Below are 20,721 nucleotides of genomic sequence, written 5' to 3' on the forward strand. Positions count from 1 at the left end.
AGAAACAATCGGCAGAAACATTTCAAACTACTAATGCGAATCCAGGAAAACAAAAATGGACGAGTAATCTCATCAACCATATCACACACGAAAAAACAAATGCAGACAAATATATTAACGAAACAAAGCAAATCAAAAGAACAAACAATAACAGTTGAATCATAGTACCGCATCCTGAAGCCACAAAGCTAATATTGACCCCAAGAAGCGACCTGAGCCTTGTGGGCGAAACCAGATTCGCAGAAGCATCAGTAACCTTTTGACCAAGTGTATCCCAGCTGCTTCCTCCCCAGAAGAGAAGCTCCCCACCTTTAACAATTTCTTCACCTTTCTTCTCTCCCTCTGGTGAACCCGCCATTGAAGCCGGAAAAGAACAAGCGGCGAGGGGCCCGATTCCAGCGGCCGCTGCGTGTGCCCTAGCTCGGAGAATAGGCAAAACGAGACCTTTGCAGAGAGAGAGATTAGAGGGATTTGAAATGGTGGTTTTTTTGTTAAATAGATTAGGGGTGAGAATGATCAGAAATTTGTGACGCAATTTTTTTTAGTGAGAGAGAGGCGGGATTTCGGGAAAAGTGTGCCAAATATTTGATTGTCCTGCAAATTACTATTTTGCCGGTGCACGTTGCTCTCTCTCTCTCCTACACTTTTTCCCGCGACTTTGGTTTTACGTTGAAAATAGGGCGGGACTACAAATAAAGGAAAAGGAGGGAAACTATCATTACATTGGTCAAACCATTCGAGAGAGATTTAAAAGTTTCACTTGAGGGGTCCCATCGACCACATTTTCCGTGATAATGATTATCTAGATATTATTATTTTATTCAGGTACCTCTTTGAAATACTTTCACAATAGTTTTACAGGTGAGGTTTATAAGGCACCTCCTATAGAAAAAAAAACGGCACACCTCTAAAGTTTGCTCCGTGATGTACTTCCGGTGTACGGGGTTGAAAATATTTGTTCATCCTAATTTATAAAATTTGAAATTAAAAAAAAAAAAAGTACAAAATGAGCAAATCTATAAAAAATGCAGTTTGCATTCAATGCATCCATAGGTGTAGAGGTAAGATGCGCCTTCAAATTTTATCATAGTATATAATTTCCATGTAAAATGTTCTTAAGATTATCTCAAAATCTATTTATATATCCAATCATAAAATTTTAAATTTCAAAAATGGTTAAAATCAAGCAGATCTATAAACATATAAAAATCTTGAAAATAGATGGTGTAGATAATATGTTGTAAAACGCACTATTTCTGAGATTTAAAATCTTTTCATTTTTCATAGTCATGCCTCTTGATGTCGAGATGATCAATCAAAAGGTTATTCAACATAAAACTACCTTTTTCGATGGATTTTTGAGGGGCATTCATAGTTCTACATTATAAGGTAGCATCCTTATATAAACTTTTTTCATCTATAAATACTTGAAAATCAACGATTTAAATAACTTGTTACAAGATATGCTACTTTTAGGATTTGATATTTTTTTTTTTCTTTGTATTCACACATCTCTAAGTCAATATGATCAATTGGAGGGTTCTTTAATGTTGAAACATTCTCTTCTAAAATATTTTTGAGATGTACCTTACTTCAATAGTACAAGGTTCAACCTTATATAAATTTTTTCCTCACGAAATACGCTTCAAAATACTCTTGTTGGGAGTTTGAATATTGAGTAAACACATAGGAGGATTAGAGTAATTGAGCACATGGCACCAATGTTATCAAATTCGCTTCGCTTCGGTCGAAAGGATCAAAGCCTTTGGATTTTAGTCCTAAACTGAAGCGAAGAGAAGCTTAGTGGTGCTGCTTTGGTTAGATTCGGGCCACTACGATTAGTTTCAAGTCTGCTTTAGGTATGCTTCGGGGCTCTGCTTCCGCTAGTAAATAAATAGCTATATAAAAGATTTTTTATATTAATTTTTTTATTATTTATATATATTATATATATAAATATATAATTTATTTATTATTAAAATTTTAAAAAAATGTCTGTAGTATTTCCCCAAATCGACCAATTACTTTATTTTTCTCACTCCAAAGCGAATGTTACAACATTGCATGGCAACGGTTGAGCCAACTTGTTATGAATTTCAAACTTGAAATATGAGATTTTAATGCAAATATCGCGTGTTGTGTGTTTGGATATGGAACAAGCAGACGTAATTCGATCGTTTGGGGCCATTTAAATATATTCAAATAACGTATATCATGGGTTCCAACTCGAACAATACATTTTAATAAAGGGTGCGGTTTGTATAGAGCCGAGGCTCTAAACAATCAAAAAAAATTTGTAGTAGCCTTAAAATATATTTTCGTTTTTAATTATAAAATTTAAAACTTCAAAAATAGTGTATATCGAGCAGATCTATAAAAACTTGAAAATCTTGAAAATTGACTGTCAAAAAATGCTTTTACAATATGCACTATTTCCAAAACTTGAAATCCATTTTTTTCTCGTGTCCATGAATTTTGATGTCGAGATGATCAATTTAATGATATTTGGGCATCAATAGAACCCCTTGCAGTGAAATTTTTGATGTAGGCTTTAATTTGATTGTGTAGAGCCCAGGCTCTATATAAACTATTCCCGTGTCCATGTAGAAATGAGTTATGCTCTTAAAAATCTATTTTTGAAATGGATTTTTGGATTTAATTTTTCAGGACATATAATCTCGAACATGGATATCATGATTATGAATAAATAAATAAATTTTGAAAATACAAAGAATAATTCTATTAAGAAGGACATTTGGACCATTAGTTTCAATTGTTTTTAGATGGACCACTTATTTACATCCATCTTTAAGATGGATACTTTATACCTTACAACTGCATATTGTAGAAATGCAGTCCCGCATGCATAAAATAATTTTCCTATAACAAATAAGGTTAGTTGTGTTATTTGGTTCAAGTGACTTTAGTGGGTCAAGTCACTAAAACAACTATGTATGTTCAATCTCAAAGTCGTTAAAGAGGAATTTTGAGTATTTTGTAATAAAACAGTTGATGACACTCGAATGAAGAATTCTCTTTAAAATAGGGAAAGTATATGATGAGACCATTTTACTTTTTGTACAAGATGGTCACATTTAATCTTGACCATTAGATGTGAAGTTGGGTGGCTGCATTTATTTAATTAACCAAGTTCAAAGTTAAAAACAAAAATTCTCGAACTTTATGATATATCAAAGCTATCAGATTTCACATTGGATGGTTATAAAGGTAAACGGTCTCATTGTATACAATACTTTTTACTATAAGTACCTTTGTAAATTGATTGATTTGACCTCTAGTTTTCGAGGTGGTTCGACGTTTTGAATAATTTCTCCGATATGACAAATTGGTTTATAGAGCCCTAAAATACTCTTCTATTACTAGCTAGCATTTATCCCAGATAGGGCTGAACATACCTTAGATCACCTATAAAATTATCTCCACCATAATGTGGATTTTAGAGTTCAAAATAAATAATAAATATAGCAGATTTATGTAAGGAAAAAAAGTTTATATAAGGTTGCAACCTTAAAATGTAGAATTATTGATGCACCTCAAAATCCATCGGAAAAAGTTGTTTTAATGTTGAAAAACCTTCTAATTGATCATCTCAACCACAAGATGTATGAATATGAAAAAAAAAAAAGATTTTGAGTCCCATAAATAGTCCATCTTGCAACACATTATCTAGACCGTCTATTTTCAAGATTTTCATATGTTTATAGATCTATTACCATTTATGGAGTTCAAAAATTTATAATTAAATATGGAAATAGATTTTGAGATAATCCTAAGAATATTTTACGAGGTGCAGCTTAATTGGATTGTTTAAGGGTGCAACCTTATAGAAACCACACCCATTATGTAAACATGAAGTGGACCGTTAAAAAAAAAAGCAAAAAAATCAAAACAAAACGGTACAAGTACATAATGAACAATTTCCAGGACTTCAAATCTTCCTCTCTTTTTTTTTAATCCATGATCATGGAGTGAAGTAGATGGATCTACAAACTTCTATGTGCCTGATCTGGTTTTCCTACCCATCACCTCACCTATTTTTATTATATTTTATCACCTCAAAATCCTTTTTCTTCATCTCTTTCTCCTTCTTTTCTTCTTCTTCTTTTTTTTTTTTTTTTTTTAATTTTATTTATTTATTTTTAATGTTAACAAGATTTCATGGAGATGGTGAAAGTTACAGCTAGAAAATTACAAAAAAGAAAAGAGCAAATGTAGAAGAGGACAAACACAAAATAAGTTACAATTAGCTTCATTGCCTCTAGAAGTCTAACAGCTTCACCATTCCTTTCCTTATTGATACAGACAAGGATCATATCGCATCGTATTAATATAAACAAGGATCGTATCACGTCCAAAGAGAGCATATAAAATCTCATCCATAATATGGCTCCAGGTCCATGGCATAAAGTCAGTGGCTTGATACTATTTAATGACATTTACCGAGTCTCCTACCACAATCATTTTTGTGTGATGGTGAACACCGTGCTTTAAAGCCCACAAGGTAGAGCCATTACCATCTCTGGGCAGTCCACCATACCCAGCCACCTGATCTTCATTTCTCACATTGCCATCAAAGTTCAGTTTAAACCAATGGATTAGTGGAGATTTCCATAGTGAATATCTTACTATGCTCTCCTTTGTACTGAAAAACAAGTCTTTGAAATTGTTAACAAAAATCCCTCAGACACATATTTAGGCTTGCGCCCAATTGATGATGAAGGAGGTAATAGCAAATAGGAGTTACTTCTTTACCATCAAAAGATTTACAGTTTCTTTCTTTCCAAAGATCACCAAACAATGTGGTAACCATGGTCCACCAAAGGGGTGATGCCATGGGTTGTGAAAGGAGGGACCACCCTTGTTCAAATAGTTGCTGAGTTGCTTGAGGCAAAACCAAGCTCCACAATGATTTCTGCATGACCCACTCCCAAAATCGTCTAAACAGAGGGCAGTGTATGAATAGATGGTTGTTAGTTTCCGCATCGCTTAGAGTAAACCAATATTTGTAGTTGCCAGTGCCCCTTTTCCCAAGCTATTCAATAGAAGGAGTTCAACCAGCCAGATAAAGGTTTTCACTCTGTGAGGTATCTTATATGACCACACCTTGCTTACTTACTGTATTGTTGGTATGCAAATGTCTGTCTTGTGACCTGAGCATAAGAGACTTGAGTATAAAAACAATTCCTGGGTCTAATTTCCACACCAATCTATTTTATTTTATGGGATAGGAGAAAAACTCGTACAATTCGCCCATCAAGGGAGTAAAATTGCTGTTCTTTTACTCGATCCACTCTTCAAACATTGAATCTTGAATCTTATGTCCCAAACAACTTGATCTGCCTCCTCATTTATGATGGTTGTAATAGAGCATTTTTTATGTGTTGAGCGCTTGAATAGTATTGTATTTTTTAAAGGAATATTATCCAATTGGAGGACCATAATCTAGTTCTATTCCCATTACCAACCACCACTCTGCTATATGCTAGAAATAGGAATCTAGCTAATTCAATCCTTTTCCAAATCAATGAGGGAGATCTTTTTATAGGTAGCCTTTTGGTAATTGTGCTTCATTGACTACTTGCAGTCTTAGCTAATTCTCCACCACCACTTGGTTAATAGTGCTTCATTGACTACTCGCAGCCTCTAAATGCTCAATCCTCCCATTGGTGGAGACATACTACATTCCATCGGACAAACTTAAATTTATTGTTCTCTTGTGAGCCACTGTATAGAAAGTTCCTCATCATAACTTCAAGTTGTTTCACTAGGTAGGGGCTTTGAACAAAGAGTAGTAGAAAACATGTAGGTTGGAAAGGGTGGTTTTGATAAACGGGTAGGTTGGATAGGGTGGCTTTGATAGAGATATCGACTTTTCCAGTAGTCCAATACGTATCGGAACCCTTGGACTATTGGATCCCAAGAAGAGAAAGGCAACCTACGATTTGTGATAGGGATACCTAGGTATGTTGCCAACAAAGTGTTAGTACCACATTCCATCCATTTTGCCCATCTAGTGATATCTTCATCGACGCAATTGATGCCTATTTGTTTTATGTTGTGTATATTAATTCTTGCTCTGGAGGTAAGTTAATAGCATTTAAGGAAAGGGAAAGGTTTCTATACTTCCCTACAGCATAAAAGATCTGTGCTTCCCCTACCATCTAGCCGTCCAATTTTGATCAAGAGAGTCACTCACCGTTTGATCTTAGATCTGACATCTCAAAGTATTATATTTTTATTTTATTTTATATAAATTGTATGAATATAAAATTTGGTACGTGCCATCTTGTCATTGGGGCGCACCTATAAAAAATATTAAAAAAATAAATATTTGATAAAATATGATGACCAAAATACCCCTTGAATTTTTCAAGGGTATTTTGGTCATTTTATTTTATTGAAAATATTTTTTTTATATTTTTTCTCTAGTACAAGTTTAATAGAAGATTGGAGGTACAAAATTTTGGTACCAAACTAGTTTATAGAAAAAAATTAAAAATAAAATAGTGTAGAGATGTGACATTGTGATTGAGACAATCTTAGCCTTCCATTCAAAATGGACGGTTGGATAAGGGGAAGTATATTAGTTTTATGCTGTAGGGGAAGCATAAGGAAAATCCATAGATTCGGTACTTTAGTGCTACCTCAATAAACTTTAATGCTACCTTAATAAAAAGCAAAGTATCATCTGCATATTGTAAGTAAGAGATGGTTGGGCCATTTGAAGAGATTCATAGACCCGATATGAGGCCATTGTGTGTTGCACCTTAAAGTATTTGACTGGATGATTCTACCACTAGAGTGCATAAAAATAGAGAAACAGGATCACCTTGTATTCCTACTATGGGTAGGAGACCCCCTCCCTAGTGAATTACCAAAAAAACAAAAACAATAGCAAGCTATTTGTTATCAATGTGCTTAAATAGAGTATATCTCAAAGACGTATTTTCACTTCAAAATTTAGAGTTTAATAATCTCAACCATGATCTAAATTTGAATATTTATTTTTCAAAGGGTATAAATATATATATTTTTAATTCCTTTCTTCACCATCCATTTTAACTTTTAGTGGATATAACATTTTTTGAAGTCCATCTTGGAGATAGATATTAGATAGACAAGGGACCGCAAGGCAATAGGCAAGGCGGCTGACTCACCAAAACCGTGTCCTCAATTCTAAATTTTCAATAGGTAAGGATGGGTTAGCAAAAGGTTGACAAAAGGAACCCTTTGGTATGACGAGAGCCACGCAAGCACTAGGATCAGTTTCTTGGGCAAAGTTCATTTATTTCTTATGCTATCATGCATATTGCATAAGAAGCCACCAAACGCCACTAGGCTTCAAATGCCAAAGTTAACGCTGGTAATGGGCCGGGTCAATCAGGGCCTTAATTCAGCCCAACCATGATTGGGCTGAATTTTTATAAATCGGCTTGATTTTAACCATTTTTGGAGTTTAAAATTGTATAATTAGATATGAAAATAGATTTTCAGATAATCCTAATAATTTTTTACACCAAAACTACATGACAAAATTTGGAGGTGCGCCTTAATTGGATTGTTTAAAGTTGCAACCTTATAGAAACCACACCCTTTTTGTTTTCTTATCTTGAGATAAATCAAAATATAGAATATCCATGAGTTCAAAAAAATGATTAGCAAATCTCACATTTGATCATTTTTTGACAGAAAAATAAGAAAATGATCTCCTTCCATGGACGTCAAATGTATCGTTCAGTTTACCAATCAACCCTCCTAATCTTGAATAAGCTCCTCAATCCACGTTTCCATAAATGTATATTTGCAATAGTGTAAGATACAATTTATTGAATCACAAGCTTAACATAATTTAACTTCCACAAAAGTAAATCAGATTAGAAATTATAGCTCTTGGCCAGCCAACAGTCTTGGTGCTGATAAAGTTTTCTATTCCTCCAAGTAGGGCTTGTTCTCGAAGGTCGTATCAGAAGAATTGAGATTCTGCAACAGTTTGGAACACAACAATTAATGGAATTTGTTTTGGTGAGGCCACAATCTTGCCCCCTGCATGCGCACCGTCCATCATCTGCACCATCCATTTTAAAAGGGACGGTGAACATTGTGGGTTCATGATTATTCCATTCATAAAGGCAATTTGTTGCTGATATAAATTTTAAAGAGAAATAAGAATCTGGGCTTCTTTTAGAAGAAAAGGGGATCTTTGAAATTTTTTAGAAAGGAAAACTATGAAAAAGAAGAAGAAGGGTCATATTTTCCTCATACATTTTTACATCTTACATTTTCTATAAATGTATAGCTTCTCAGATTGCACAATAATATTCAATCTTACATATAAAAGTTATTTTTCCATAACAAAGAGTACAATTCAGAATAATTAAAAATCCAGTGACACTAAAAAATGTAACAAATTTTCAAAAAGAATCTCAATATATTTCATTGCACATATTCTAAAAGAAAAGATATTATTAGTAAAAGGATCGAGAGTGAAGTACCTGAGGAACACACAGCAACTGATGGTTGAGTTCAACAACCAAGCTTCAAAGCTCACCCATTTTCAGCTCGGTCATAGGCATTTGATTTATGCTTTGGGGTAAATGTAAAGCCAGCAGGTACTGGACCAAGCAACATCTCGGATATCCGAATCTACAATAAAAAAAAATCAGGCCATGTTTGGCTGGGCACTATTTCCCGCATACAAGACCATATGCCACAGTATACTCACTACCAACTCCATAAAGAACAAAAAAGAAGAAAAGAACAAAAGAAAAAAACTTCCTAATTATGAGAGAGAGAAAGAGAGAGGGTTCAGTACCCAGTCAGCAGCAGAATCAGAGGCCATTAGGGTTTCGAGGTTGTCTCGACCAAAAAAGCTCGGGGGCCGCCAATTTAGTCGTTGAGGCATGATATCCAAGAGCCCGACAGGTATGTATCGGTATGTGTAACTAAGCCATTCCAACAAGAAATGACGGGTTGTTTCCACACCTGCAGAAAACGATCAAATTTTCTGTTTTCCCTATGCGAACTCACATGCAGATGTAATTAATCTCACAGTACGACCATGCAAAAAAACGACTACTTGCTCTCAGCAAGAAGGAAATGTTTTGCTTTCACTAATCTAATGAGAAGAGATGCACTAGAATAATGGACAATCAATAATAAACACCCACAAGTTTCTATTTGCTTTTAATACAGATCTCCAAACTTTAGCCAGGATACTCTACTCATTATCTAAATATCTATAACTCAAAACTAAGAAGCAACATCTATACAAAATAATAAAGCAAATGTTCCGGTAGTTCCAGTTCTTTTTCATAAGCACCATCTTTTCTGTCCATAACATTATTTTCTTGATGATGGGAAAGATTTCATTAGGCCTTGAAGAGGAAGAAGGAAAATAGAAGTCCAGAATGCGAAACAAAACATCAAAACAAAGATGAGCAGCCCCTCTTATGAATCAGGTCCTAGCCAAACCCAGCTTTTCTGAGTGGCTGTTGTTACTCCCAGCGAAGTTAGGCTTCAATTGTCAAGAGGTCATCCATCTACAAAGAGCAGAACTAATATCCAGACAACAGAAACCCAACAGTTATGTAACCTGGACAGACATGTCCATGGTCTTTGCCAAGCGTTGATACAGGGTGAATAAGACATACAACATAAGGATGTGTCATGTCAGAATGGCCAATTTTTCGGTTGGCATTTCTGATGGTAATATCTGTGTCAGACATTGACACATGTCCATGTCTTTGTAACATAAACCAAAAATCTTCTCACCCTGGCCATTGTTCAACTAGAGCCCCGCCCCTGTAATTTGCCACTTCATCATCCCAAGATTTCTGTGAGGCTAAACTCTCCAAAGACATAGAAGGACAGAAATATCCAAAGCAGAGATGCAGAGAGAAGGTCACCATTATCAGCTAATTTTTTAAATAAGATGAGAAAGAAGTCATCATCAGCTAATTTTTTTTGGTGCTTTTCACTAAGTGCAACAGGATGGACAAGCATTGAGTTGAGATCACACATACAAGAAGAGAGAAGGAAGGCAATTTTTACATGATGTTGATAGACAGACATAAGCTCATTATAAGCAGAGAAAGAACATGATGATGTAAGGGGCTACAAGTAAAGAACTACATATGCATAGCCTAAATAAGTAGGGGCTACAAGTAAAGAGCTACACATGCCTAGCCTAAATAAGTACGGACCACCCAAACACAGGTGAGAGAGAGAATAGGGATGACAGCAGTTATATGATACAACTAAACTGAATATGATAACATGGACTTAAGTTTCTCATGCGCAAAATATCAACCCCGATCTAAACACTTGGCAAGTCATTCTAACTGCATACTGGTGAAGTCTTTAGGTGACTCAATGGACCGTGAGTACATAACAATGGACACAATTTTGTAACTTGTTCTAATCATGGTGGACTTTGGGCTCAATGGTCCTAGAAATAAGGTTCAACAGACTTCTGGGAATATATCATACACGCAGGAGTTTCAGAAAGACAAACAGCCACAAACTTCCACATCAATCAGTCCTGGTCCACAAGCCTCTTGGGATATATACTATATATCTGCTTCTTTGTTATTCACTTGTCCATGAATAACAACCAAAGAAGGTATATATAATATACTAGTCAATGGCGCATGCTTTGCAAGAGGCTTTACTTTACTAAACGTATAATAATCTTTCAATATTTAATAAAATATTACATTTTATTTTTAACTAATTTATGCCGTGATAAAACCAATGAAATATTTCAACTTTTCTTAGAACTGTCATTTTTATAACATCTAATATATGATAAGATTTTTAAATTTTAAATTACAATCATTATTTGTTTTAAACTGATGCCAATTTGAAATAATAGAAATGAAATTTTAGGAAAGAATTTAGTCGCACTCATCCTATTGAGAGTCTAGGAATTAGTTGGATTAGACAGAGAGAGAATTTTCTGACTGTGCTTAGAGATAAGAGATTGAGAATAGGATGTGAAGAGAGAGATGATACAGGAATTCTGCACTTATGCATTGTTTCAAAGAGATCTTCAGAAAAATTGGAGGGAAAAGGAGCCATAGAGACAGATTCACAATTCACACTACTATCTTAGTGATAAAGATCTCTCTCTCTCTCTTTTTAAAAAAAAAATAGATATCATGAAGGTTCCCACTTCACAGTTCATGAAGAAAGCGAGTACACAGACAGCATAGATAGCATATAGCCTAGAGAAAGAAAAGCAGTGTAGACACTTCATAGTTCATGAAGAATCTGTTTAAGGCATACAAATTACAAAATTAATTTGAAGCATCAAGGTACACCTCCATAATATGGACCAATATCAGACTTCAAGGGATCTTTCATATTGTGTTTGTGAGCTTGGTATACATATTACTCAACAAACAAGTTAAGGTGAGAGACCTTTAATGTCAGAGCCCCAATGTTGGAGGCCAAAGTGTACATAATCTTGCAGAATGTCCAATCGTTCACCAGAACTAATGTCCCAATGTCTCTGTTCCTTGATTTCTGTAAATATCCATGGCTGCAAATGTAAAGTTTATTAATAACTCGACAAAAGGAAGGCGGCAGGAAATATTGCAAGAACAAGCCAAAGAGTGGACATTCAAAAAGTAACGGACCCAAAGGAGACATTAAAAGCAGAAACGTAGCACAAACATACCAAGAGGGAAGTTGCGACTTCAGGAAGCGCGCACACACACACACACATACACACACACAGATTTTCTACAGTTAACAACCCCTAAAATAGCATAGGTTAATGTTAGAACCACTTGTGAGTGCTATTTTTACGAATACCCTTTCCATAAAAGCTGTGAAAGACAAAATAAAAGGGTATTTTAGTTTTTTTGTATGAATAATGAAAAAAGTGGAATTAATTCTTGGGAAAAAAGGACCCTTTCTCTCTTTGCATCAACCACGTCTATCTCTCTCATCGGCAAATCTATCCCCCCCTCTCTCCTTCTCATCCACATATCTTCTCACTGTTGAGCTTCCCTTCCCTGCTCTGTCCCATCTCTCTCTACTAAACCATAAATATCTCTCGTCATCTCTCTATAGATCCATCCAATTCGTCTCTTTTCATCTCTTTACTCATACTAACAATCTCTCTCTCTCTCTCTCTCTCTAGACACACGCACACGCACAGGCACATGAAGACACGCACACACACACACACACACACACACACATATAAACCCTGAGTTTGCTTCTGTCCATCTCCATACTTGTTATGTCCAAAACATTTCAAGCACAATCAGATGAAACAATCCCATTGATCAACATTTTGGAAGCAAGAAGAGAATTTGATTACGGTGGAGGGCCAAGCCTATTCTAATCCAAGGCATCTCAATGGCTAATTTTCCCTTTAATAAAACCACATGCTGCCTCCATTTCCCACACAGCCACCGCTGTGTGTAATACTCTCCAAGTCTCTATATGAGAAAATAATTCCAACGAGAAGAAAAGTTTAGGAAGCTTCTTCAAACCACAAAAAATACTTTGGATTCGCAAAAATAGGTATAGCTAAAAGATTGAAGGCTTATGGAAATGTTCTTTTAACTTTGGGGGTTATTTTTCAACCCCCATAATCTATTTAAACCTTTTTAGGGGTCAAAATTACCACCTTCACGATTTTGAGCATCTTTAAAAATCGAAAAGAAGCCCACGCCCCTGGATGCCCAGGTCTAGGCGTGCCGCATAGAGGTCTCTTGGGCGCGTAGGCGGCCGTTTTTTAGAACATTGTGTGATTGATAGAGATGAGTGGATGAGAGAGAGAGAGAGAGAGAGAGAGAGGCGCGGGGGGGAGTTGAGTAATAAAAACATATAGGATAGCTATCAGAGAGAGATGGACATCAGAGGCATGAGGAAAAGAGAGAGAGAGGGTCATGAAAAGGAGAGAAAATGTGGTGGATGAGAGAGAACAAGATACCCAGAGAGAGATGAGGTGGATGCGAGAGAAGGAAAAAAGCCTTTTTACCTTGGGAGGGAAGAGACATGGCAATGAGAGAAGCACCCGAGAATGTGGGTGACTTTTTTACTTTTTTTCACTTTGTGTCAAAAGACTATATTCCCGTTTCATTTTAGTTTACAAAATAGCTATGCAAGGGCATTGATGGTAAAAAGAACATTCACAAGTGGTTCCATATATATATATATAGGAAAACTTTTAAAAACGCCTATAAGAGAAATTGAATAGTGTTTTGGCCCGCCACAGCTATGCCCGTGGCGGTTTTGCCTTAAAAACCACCATGGATCTATGGGAGCTGTGGTGGTTTCCCCTTTTTTTTGAGTGAAAAATAGTGCCACGGACATTCTATGTCCGTTGTGATCTTTTAATCCATGCCGTCCAAAAAACTCGGACGGCGCCGAGCCTATGGGTGAGAAAACACTGTTCATTTCACTAATAGGCGTTGCGTAGTGGCTTCCATATATATATATATATATATATATATATATATATATATATATATATATATATATAAAAGGAAAAAGCTTGGATGAGCCCACTAGCTCAAAGGAAACAATGACCCCAACGGCCCAGATTGAATCTGGGCTGATCTGACGATCACGGATGTCTGATAGTGTTTGAATTTTAATTTTTTCTATAAATCCAAATTACTTAAAATTTTACGCGTGTGTTCTTCTCATCAAGTAGCACCTAATCAAAATATAAAAAAAAAATAATTCGTGAAAAAAATTGACCAAAATACCCTCGGAACTTTTTGGGGGTATTTTGGTCAATTTATTTCATGTAAAATATTTTTTTGATCTTTTTTGAAGATTCACCTATTTTTTATGTACACACGCTCCAAATTTCAAGTGATTTGGATTCGTAGAAAAAAAATTAAAATTCAATCACTACCAGACATCCGTGATCGTCAGATCGGCCCAGATTCAATCTGGGCTATTGGACTCATTTTTTCCTGTGAGCCAGTGGGCTCACCCTAGCATCTTCCTATATATAATAACAATAAAGAAAACCAAAGAGAATACAAGAGGCTCAATATATAAAGAACTAAAGAGGACCTTAATTAGTGCTCCTCGAGCAATCATGCCAGTAGAAAGTTCAGGGCAGTCGAGCAGGTGCGCATTCCAGTCAGTGTAGGAAAATATATCTCCATTTCCCAGTACTTGCAAACCATCCTGAGCCTTCCTTGCACACTGGTATATATAATCCCAATCAGCAAGCTTGCTATACCGCTGTTGCCTTGATCGCCCATGTATTGTTAATGCATTGGCTCCCCATTTCCCAATATCTGCAATTAGGGAATCAATGCGGTTTCTCCCTTCCAAATAACCCGTACGCACCTAGGAGAAGTAAAACTAAAACAAGTTTTAAAACAAAATCACCATAATAAACAAGGCATATGCACTATCTATCCCTTCAGAGCAGATTTTCTGTGTGTTTATTACAGAAGAGCATCTGAGAACAATCATAAAGAAATAAAAATAATCACATGTTCAAAGCATCAAAGCCTACATGAGATAGACCAATATACAAGACCGCTGAAAATGCAATTTATAAGTTTCTAGTACATACCCCAACTATGACCTCTTTGATTTGGATTCTTATTAAGTTCAAACATTTTCGCCTAGAGTCCCATATATCAATAAGGACTATGAAGAAAGCATTGGAGTTATTCATGTCAATAGCTGTTGAAAACTAAGGCCATATCAAGTTACAACTCAAAAATATTCTAGGGGACATTAAGCTGAGACCAATATCAAATTTCCAGAGTAAGTGTGATTCTTAGGCACCCAGATGAGGAGATACAACAAAAAATTAGCACATCAAAGATCAAGGTTGTTGCAGTTGTCATTCAAAGGCAAATATCAAAGGGATTATATGTTATAAGCTCACCGCCAGTTCGGTGAAATCCTGAATACATTCAGGGGGGGGGGGGGGGGGGGGGGGGGGGGGGGGAAGGTGGGGGAGGGGAGGGCGGGATGTATAACAAAGGTCCTCAAGTGGAAGCAACACAGCATTAGGAGTATATCAACATAAAAGAAGATAGCGATTGGTAGGAAAAATAGTGGTGACAAGGTAGTTGACACCAATACCACAATCAGGTAAATGACAATTTAGAAGATATGTATCCGAAATTTATCATACACAGTAAATACCTTAACAGTAATGGTTTTGTCGACAGTGCCGGAAGCTGCTTCAATAATATTTTTCATCTTCATGGGCTTAGTGAGAAGAGAAGACCCTGCACCCTTGTTGACAACAATGTCAATTGGGCATCCCATATTAATGTCAATAAAATCAACTGTGCATTCCCGATCAACAAGCTCAATGGTGCGTGCTACAGTATCTGGATATGCTCCACAAAGTTGTACACCAAAGAGATCTTCAGATGAGTGGCGTCTCAACAAAGCCCATTCTGAGGCTTGTCCCTGTAAAATTCCATGTTCAAATTAGGGAAATGTTAAGCAAAACTTCAGAGACAAAGTTTGGCATATATATGGAGAAAGCACCTTCTAGTAAACAGATATATGGATGAAGTACCACAGCTCAAGCAAACATAGAAAATTATTGATAAGATGAAGTTTAGCATCTCTCAAGATGATTCAACTTGCCGAAAGGACTGCCAAAGACAGGAAAAAGTTCTTTGCTTAGATATCAGGTATCAAGGCTTGGTGGTTGATTCCAACCTCAACTTTATTCAAAATGAGATCTATGAAGGGGATTCCTGCATGTATTCTTGCTTAGATCAATCATACATATTTGGCAAACAGGACAATAAATAGCCTGAGTTGATTTTTATCTTTCCTAAAGAAGTAACTTAAACACTATTCAAGTTTTGTACTAGAATTGCATGGTCCCTGTCGAAACAAAACATAAAGGAAAGAAACTAATGACCCTAACTATCAGGAAGGTTACAAGTAACCTGTAAAAGATTGGTACACATAGCCATTTCGCCACATGTGATATCTGCTCCCAAGTTCTTGCAAACCCTTCTGAAAGGAAGATTTCCAACAGTGGTGAGCGGCGCGAGATACAACTTCCCTTTAAAATCAATAAGTTTCTTTTCCCGAGCATTTACTTTCAGATCTGCATCGACCTCTAGCACACGGGAATCCTCACTCCTCAAGACGTTTTCATTTTCAGATTTGGTGATGGTCTGTTCTTCATTTGTTTCTGGTAACATATGATCTGCTAAAGATATGAGTCATTAAGTCAACAGAAAAAAACCATGTAAGACACGGGGGGAAAAACAATCGTAACAGACTGAATAACACCTACATCCAAATAAAGGCATGCATGTGACCAAAGCATTGAGAAGAGTCTAACCATTATGCATTTGTCCAGAGCAGGGAGTGTCATCAATGGGAATTTTTGACTTCTTCAAAGGTTGAGTATCCTCAGTTTTGATGGCATCATCCTCCATTTGTGGGCTTGAGAAGCAGCTAATGTCATTACAAGACGGACGCATTATTGCACAATTATCCTGCTTTTCCTGGTCATTTGATCTATTCGCCATGTCCTCTTGGTCTTCAGCTCCATTTTCATCTGTTTTTCTTACCTTCGCATTTCCCTTTATCTGCAAATTCAGCATCATAACACCCCATCACAGTAATGCGACAACTTCTGATCCCATTATAAACCTCAATGGAAGCCATAGGCAATGGTTTTCACAAAAAACGAACAAAATAAAATGCATGCAAGAAGTACGAAATTTCAATTTCAATGACTAAGATTATATATATATATATATATATAGAAAAATCTGGGAGTAGCCCACTTGCTCATATAAACATATGAGCCCAATGGTCCAGATTGAATCTGGACCAATCTGATGATCACAGATGTCCGGTAGTGTTTGAATTTTTTTTTTTTTTTTTACAAACCTAAATCACTTGAAATTTTAGACGTGTGTTTATCAAAAATAGGTGAATCTTCAAAAAATATCAAAAAAGTATTTTACATGAAATAAATTAACCAAAATACCCTTGAAAAGTTTCAAGGGGGTATTTTGGTCCCATTGTTTTTTTTAGAATAAATTTTTTATATATTTTTATTAGGTGCACCGTGATGAGAAGAACACATACCTAAAATTTCAAGTGATTTGGATTTATAGAAAATAAAATAAAATTCAAGCACTACCGGACATCCATGATATTCAGATTGGCCCATATTCAATCTGGATCGTTGGGCTTATATGTTCATATGAGCTAGTGAGCCAATCCCAGCTTTTTCCTATATATATATATATATATATATATATATATATATATATCATTATCATCATCATCATCATCCGAACCTTATCCCAACTATTTGGGGTCGGCTACATAAATTCTATTATGCCATTCTGCTCTATCAAGAGCCATACTTACAATAAGAATTTTTCTACAAGCAAATAAGTGTTTCTGGAAAATGTTTCAGATACAATCAGTCTTACAAACTTAATGGAACAAATACAAAATTCAAATATGCAGATATCAATATGATTATCGAATGTAAACTGCAGTAGCGGACCATAGCCCCCTTTACGGCACATCATAGAAAAGAAGTAAAAATAAGGAAAATAAACATATAGGCAGAAGAACATGGAAGGAGAATGGCTATCACTTTAAATGCAAGAGCTTACCATAAACCCAAGATTTTTGAGCTGAGCATCCGCTCTAGTGAAATTCACTTTATTCTTCTTCCAAAGGAGCTTTTGCAATTCTTTACTCAGTCCATTCATTTCAGAGAGTTTGTTTCGATCTGCCTTTTTTTCAGCTGAAATGCCATGTTTATGTGTACCAGAAAACCTACATGCCATCCCATAAGGGCATGGCTCCTCAACACACATAAACGGGCATGTTCCTGGAAGGTCTTCTGGCTTCTGCAAGTTAAGAAAGTTGCAGTAATTTGAGATGATGATACCGAAATAAACATTATACAAGAGGTTAAGGGGAACACCAATTAGGTGGAACCCATAACAAATTAAGTAACCAAGGAGGTTCACTTTTAATCACACCTGAGCTAGAAATGCATCCAAGTCGTGGCTGAAACGGCAATTGCCACCATAGGAGCATGCTTTAATATTTCCAACCCTTGCAACTTCAGGACAAACATGCAGTACTGATTTCTGTTTCTGAAAGGTATATAATTATTCAAACAGTTAGATCTCAGAGTAAAACGATCAGTATATCGAGAATGTCAATCCAAGCTTCAGTGTAATCTGCATAGAGTGTAAACAGCCTGCCAGCATGCCCAGCAAATTTTTTATGATTAAGGAAAAATAGTTCCGATGTACAATGCCGAAAACAAGACAGAAAATAGACATCCAAGGGAAAATTACTCCCAAGCGTACAAATTGCAGAAAACAAAACGTAACGTATACACCTAAAAAGAATGCCAAACTTGACAATTGGTATCTGTTCTTCAATTTTGATCAATTTCTCTGATCAGAGCAAAACTAACTGTTTATCCCTCTTCATTCAGGAGCCAAAAATGAATACATCAAATCATATAGAAATTTTTTTTTTCTTGGGAAAATCATATAGAATATTGAATCTGTACAATAACCAATCTGGCGCCAAAGATTGGAATTATCCAAGAATATCAAACCCAAGGCTGTAGCCGAATCACTGGACTGTTGGGCAATTCATGATCTAGACAGGTCTGCATCTTATGAATGAGCATGTTGAATTTGGGCAAAACATGAATCATTAAAATTTCTAATTCAACTAAATGTTGGGTAAAAGGATGATGGATGCACAGATATGAAGGAAAAGGTTCCTCCACCATTAAGACGTAAATGTTGGAATCAAGAAGAACTGATCGCCATTTGTTTTCTGTACACCCACTAACACAGAGAATCTGGAGTACTAAACATATGCTGTAAATATACGCGCGGATGGCAATTCTGCTACACTTTTGGTAGTTTATAAAGGGACAATAAGTTTAAGCAAAAGGAGACAACTTGGTATGGATGTACTAAATGATTCTTAATTATTCTGAGCCATTCCCCATAATCACTGAGAATGAGAAAACACCACTAATTGATTTCCTTCTCTCGTTTTTTTTAAGTCTGAATTAACACTCGCTATAAAAAACTTGATTTTATTTCTTTTCTGTTTTTGAATAAGCTTGCTTTATTTTCATTATATAAAAAAATGATTTTTTTATAGCAATGCTCCATAGTCTATCAATGCTGCAGTCAAAACATGAAAGCCATAAGATCATGCGTCAGTTTAAATATTTGAATAGATAATATCAAATTAACAATAAACGTAGGTGCAATCATGTGCAGATGAATGGAAAAAAGATAAAACGAGAGGATGTCAAAGAATCAATTCATAACCTCCCGTCTCTCTCGCTTGAGCTGCCTCTTTGACTTCTTCTCTGTAAGCAACAAGCCAGAGTTGCAGAGCTTTTCGGAAGCTTTCACGTTGGAACATGGCCTTGAAAGAGGAGCAGGAAGAATGTACTCCTTCTTCACAGGAGCCACAGATTTAGCAACCAATTCCTCCGGACTTAGAAGCTCGTTGGGTTTACTCGAGACCTGAGCTTCTGCTTCGACATTACTGGAGATAGCTTCTTCCAAAGCATCTATTGCTCCTCCATCTCCTCCTGAAAATGGAACAGATTCTTTCAAAGCCTCTATTGCTCCTCCATCTCCTCCTGATAATGGAACAGCGCCATCCATAACGGGATATTCTCTGTAATTTAAGCCAATGGAGATTTTTCTAGGGTTTCCGTTTTCTCCATGAGTTACAGCAGGAGCTTTTCCTAGGGTTTTGGGTTTTGTTCGCTGAATGCAGGTTAATTTCAGGCAGTGAGCACGGGAAAAAAAGTTTAATGTAATCCACGGAACTACGGGAAAATCATAATCCATGGTAGGTAGGCCCGGCTATGCAAGTCGTTCTAATTTCTAAGCAAGGTTAAAAAAAGAAAAATTTAGGAAAAATGTCCCTTTGAATTGTCGTTATTACAGAAGTTCTCCTGTGAATTTGAATAATTTATTTATTTTAGTTTTAATTCTTTTTTCCATACTGCCCCTATTTTAGACTTCTAAAATCTCAAGTTCGCTCGAATCTCGAACTTGGGATTGGGATTTTTGTATAAAGGTAAGCTTTCTATACAGCTCCTATTGTGTAAAATTTATATATTTTTTCCTATCCAACCAGTCATTTTGAATGAACTGGCTACGATGGTTTCAATGACAATGTCATGCCTCTACACTATTTTATTTATAAATTTTTTCTACAAAATATTTTGACACCGAAATTTGGACATCCACTCATCACTGGTAAAAAATATCTAAAAAATATTTCTAATAAAATAAAATGATCAAAATGCGCCTGAAAGTTTCAGTAATATTTTTATAATTGTATTCTATCCAAAATATTTTTTTTGGGTGCGCCTCATTAAGATAATGGCACGGATCAAATTTCATATTTATATATTTTATAGAAAAAATACTAAAACTAAAATGCTCTGAGGCGCCGGATCTAGATCAAATGGTTAGTGCCTCACTTGATCTATATTGAACGGCTTGATGGGAGGAAGAATATATCTTCCATATAGTAAGAGAAGTATAGAAGGGCAAGCTTTCTATGCTTCCCCTACAACATAAAATTTATACGCTTTCCTTTATCCAACCGACCATTTTGAATGGAGGGCTAAGATTTTCCGAATCACAAAGTCATTTCTTTACATTATTTTATTTTTAAGTTTTTTTT

At 35.9% G+C, this 20,721-nt stretch overlaps 2 protein-coding genes across 25 annotated transcripts in view; both read right to left on the reverse strand.

The window, feature by feature from the left end:
* Window positions 1-557, reverse strand: part of LOC18442711 (Regulator of chromosome condensation (RCC1) family protein) — a 40,319-nt gene extending 39,762 nt beyond the window's left edge. For all 5 annotated transcript variants that reach the window (XM_088846407.1, XM_088846406.1, XM_088846410.1 and 2 more), the window contains exon 1: window positions 169-557. In XM_088846407.1, coding sequence (XP_088702533.1) covers window positions 169-358 — 190 coding nt within the window. In that variant the 5' untranslated portion in view covers window positions 359-557. The remainder of the gene's footprint in view (window positions 1-168) is intronic.
* Window positions 558-7,759: 7,202 nt separating this feature from the next.
* LOC18442714 (FMN-linked oxidoreductases superfamily protein) lies at window positions 7,760-19,969 on the reverse strand. 20 transcript variants are annotated; one of them, XM_088846428.1, is made up of 12 exons: window positions 19,341-19,969; window positions 18,012-18,128; window positions 17,637-17,876; window positions 16,337-16,586; window positions 15,933-16,198; window positions 15,520-15,629; window positions 15,166-15,438; window positions 14,068-14,349; window positions 11,443-11,563; window positions 8,834-9,003; window positions 8,514-8,664; window positions 7,760-8,001 (listed from the first exon to the last, which is right to left on the reverse strand). In XM_088846428.1, exons 1-6 carry the CDS (start codon window positions 19,872-19,874, stop codon window positions 15,603-15,605), a joined length of 1,434 nt encoding a protein of 477 aa, XP_088702554.1. In that variant the 5' UTR covers window positions 19,875-19,969; the 3' UTR covers window positions 7,760-8,001; window positions 8,514-8,664; window positions 8,834-9,003; window positions 11,443-11,563; window positions 14,068-14,349; window positions 15,166-15,438; window positions 15,520-15,602. The 20 variants fall into 20 exon arrangements, with proteins under 20 accessions (XP_088702554.1, XP_088702553.1, XP_088702551.1 ...); XM_088846427.1 differs by having other exon boundaries at window positions 7,760-8,086; XM_088846425.1 differs by having other exon boundaries at window positions 15,933-16,201.
* Between the last annotated feature and the right edge of the window lie 752 nt (window positions 19,970-20,721).

This window comes from Amborella trichopoda, chromosome 9, assembly GCF_054954075.1.
Source record: "Amborella trichopoda isolate Santa Cruz 75 chromosome 9, AtrichopodaSantaCruz75HAP2 v2.0, whole genome shotgun sequence".
Classification (NCBI taxonomy): Eukaryota; Viridiplantae; Streptophyta; class Magnoliopsida; order Amborellales; family Amborellaceae; genus Amborella; species Amborella trichopoda.

Excerpts from the sequence above, each read along its gene's own strand:
- LOC18442714 (XM_088846412.1), bottom strand. The coding sequence starts at position 19,874 with ATGGATTATGATTTTCCCGTAGTTCCGTGGATTACATTAAACTTTTTT. Across the intron at positions 18,129-19,340 it reads TCAAGCGAGAGAGACGGGAG|AAACAGAAATCAGTACTGCA; the intron begins GTTATGAATTGA and ends TATACCTTTCAG. Across the intron at positions 9,004-11,442 it reads TTGGGGCTCTGACATTAAAG|GTGTGGAAACAACCCGTCAT; the intron begins GTCTCTCACCTT and ends CGTTTTCTGCAG.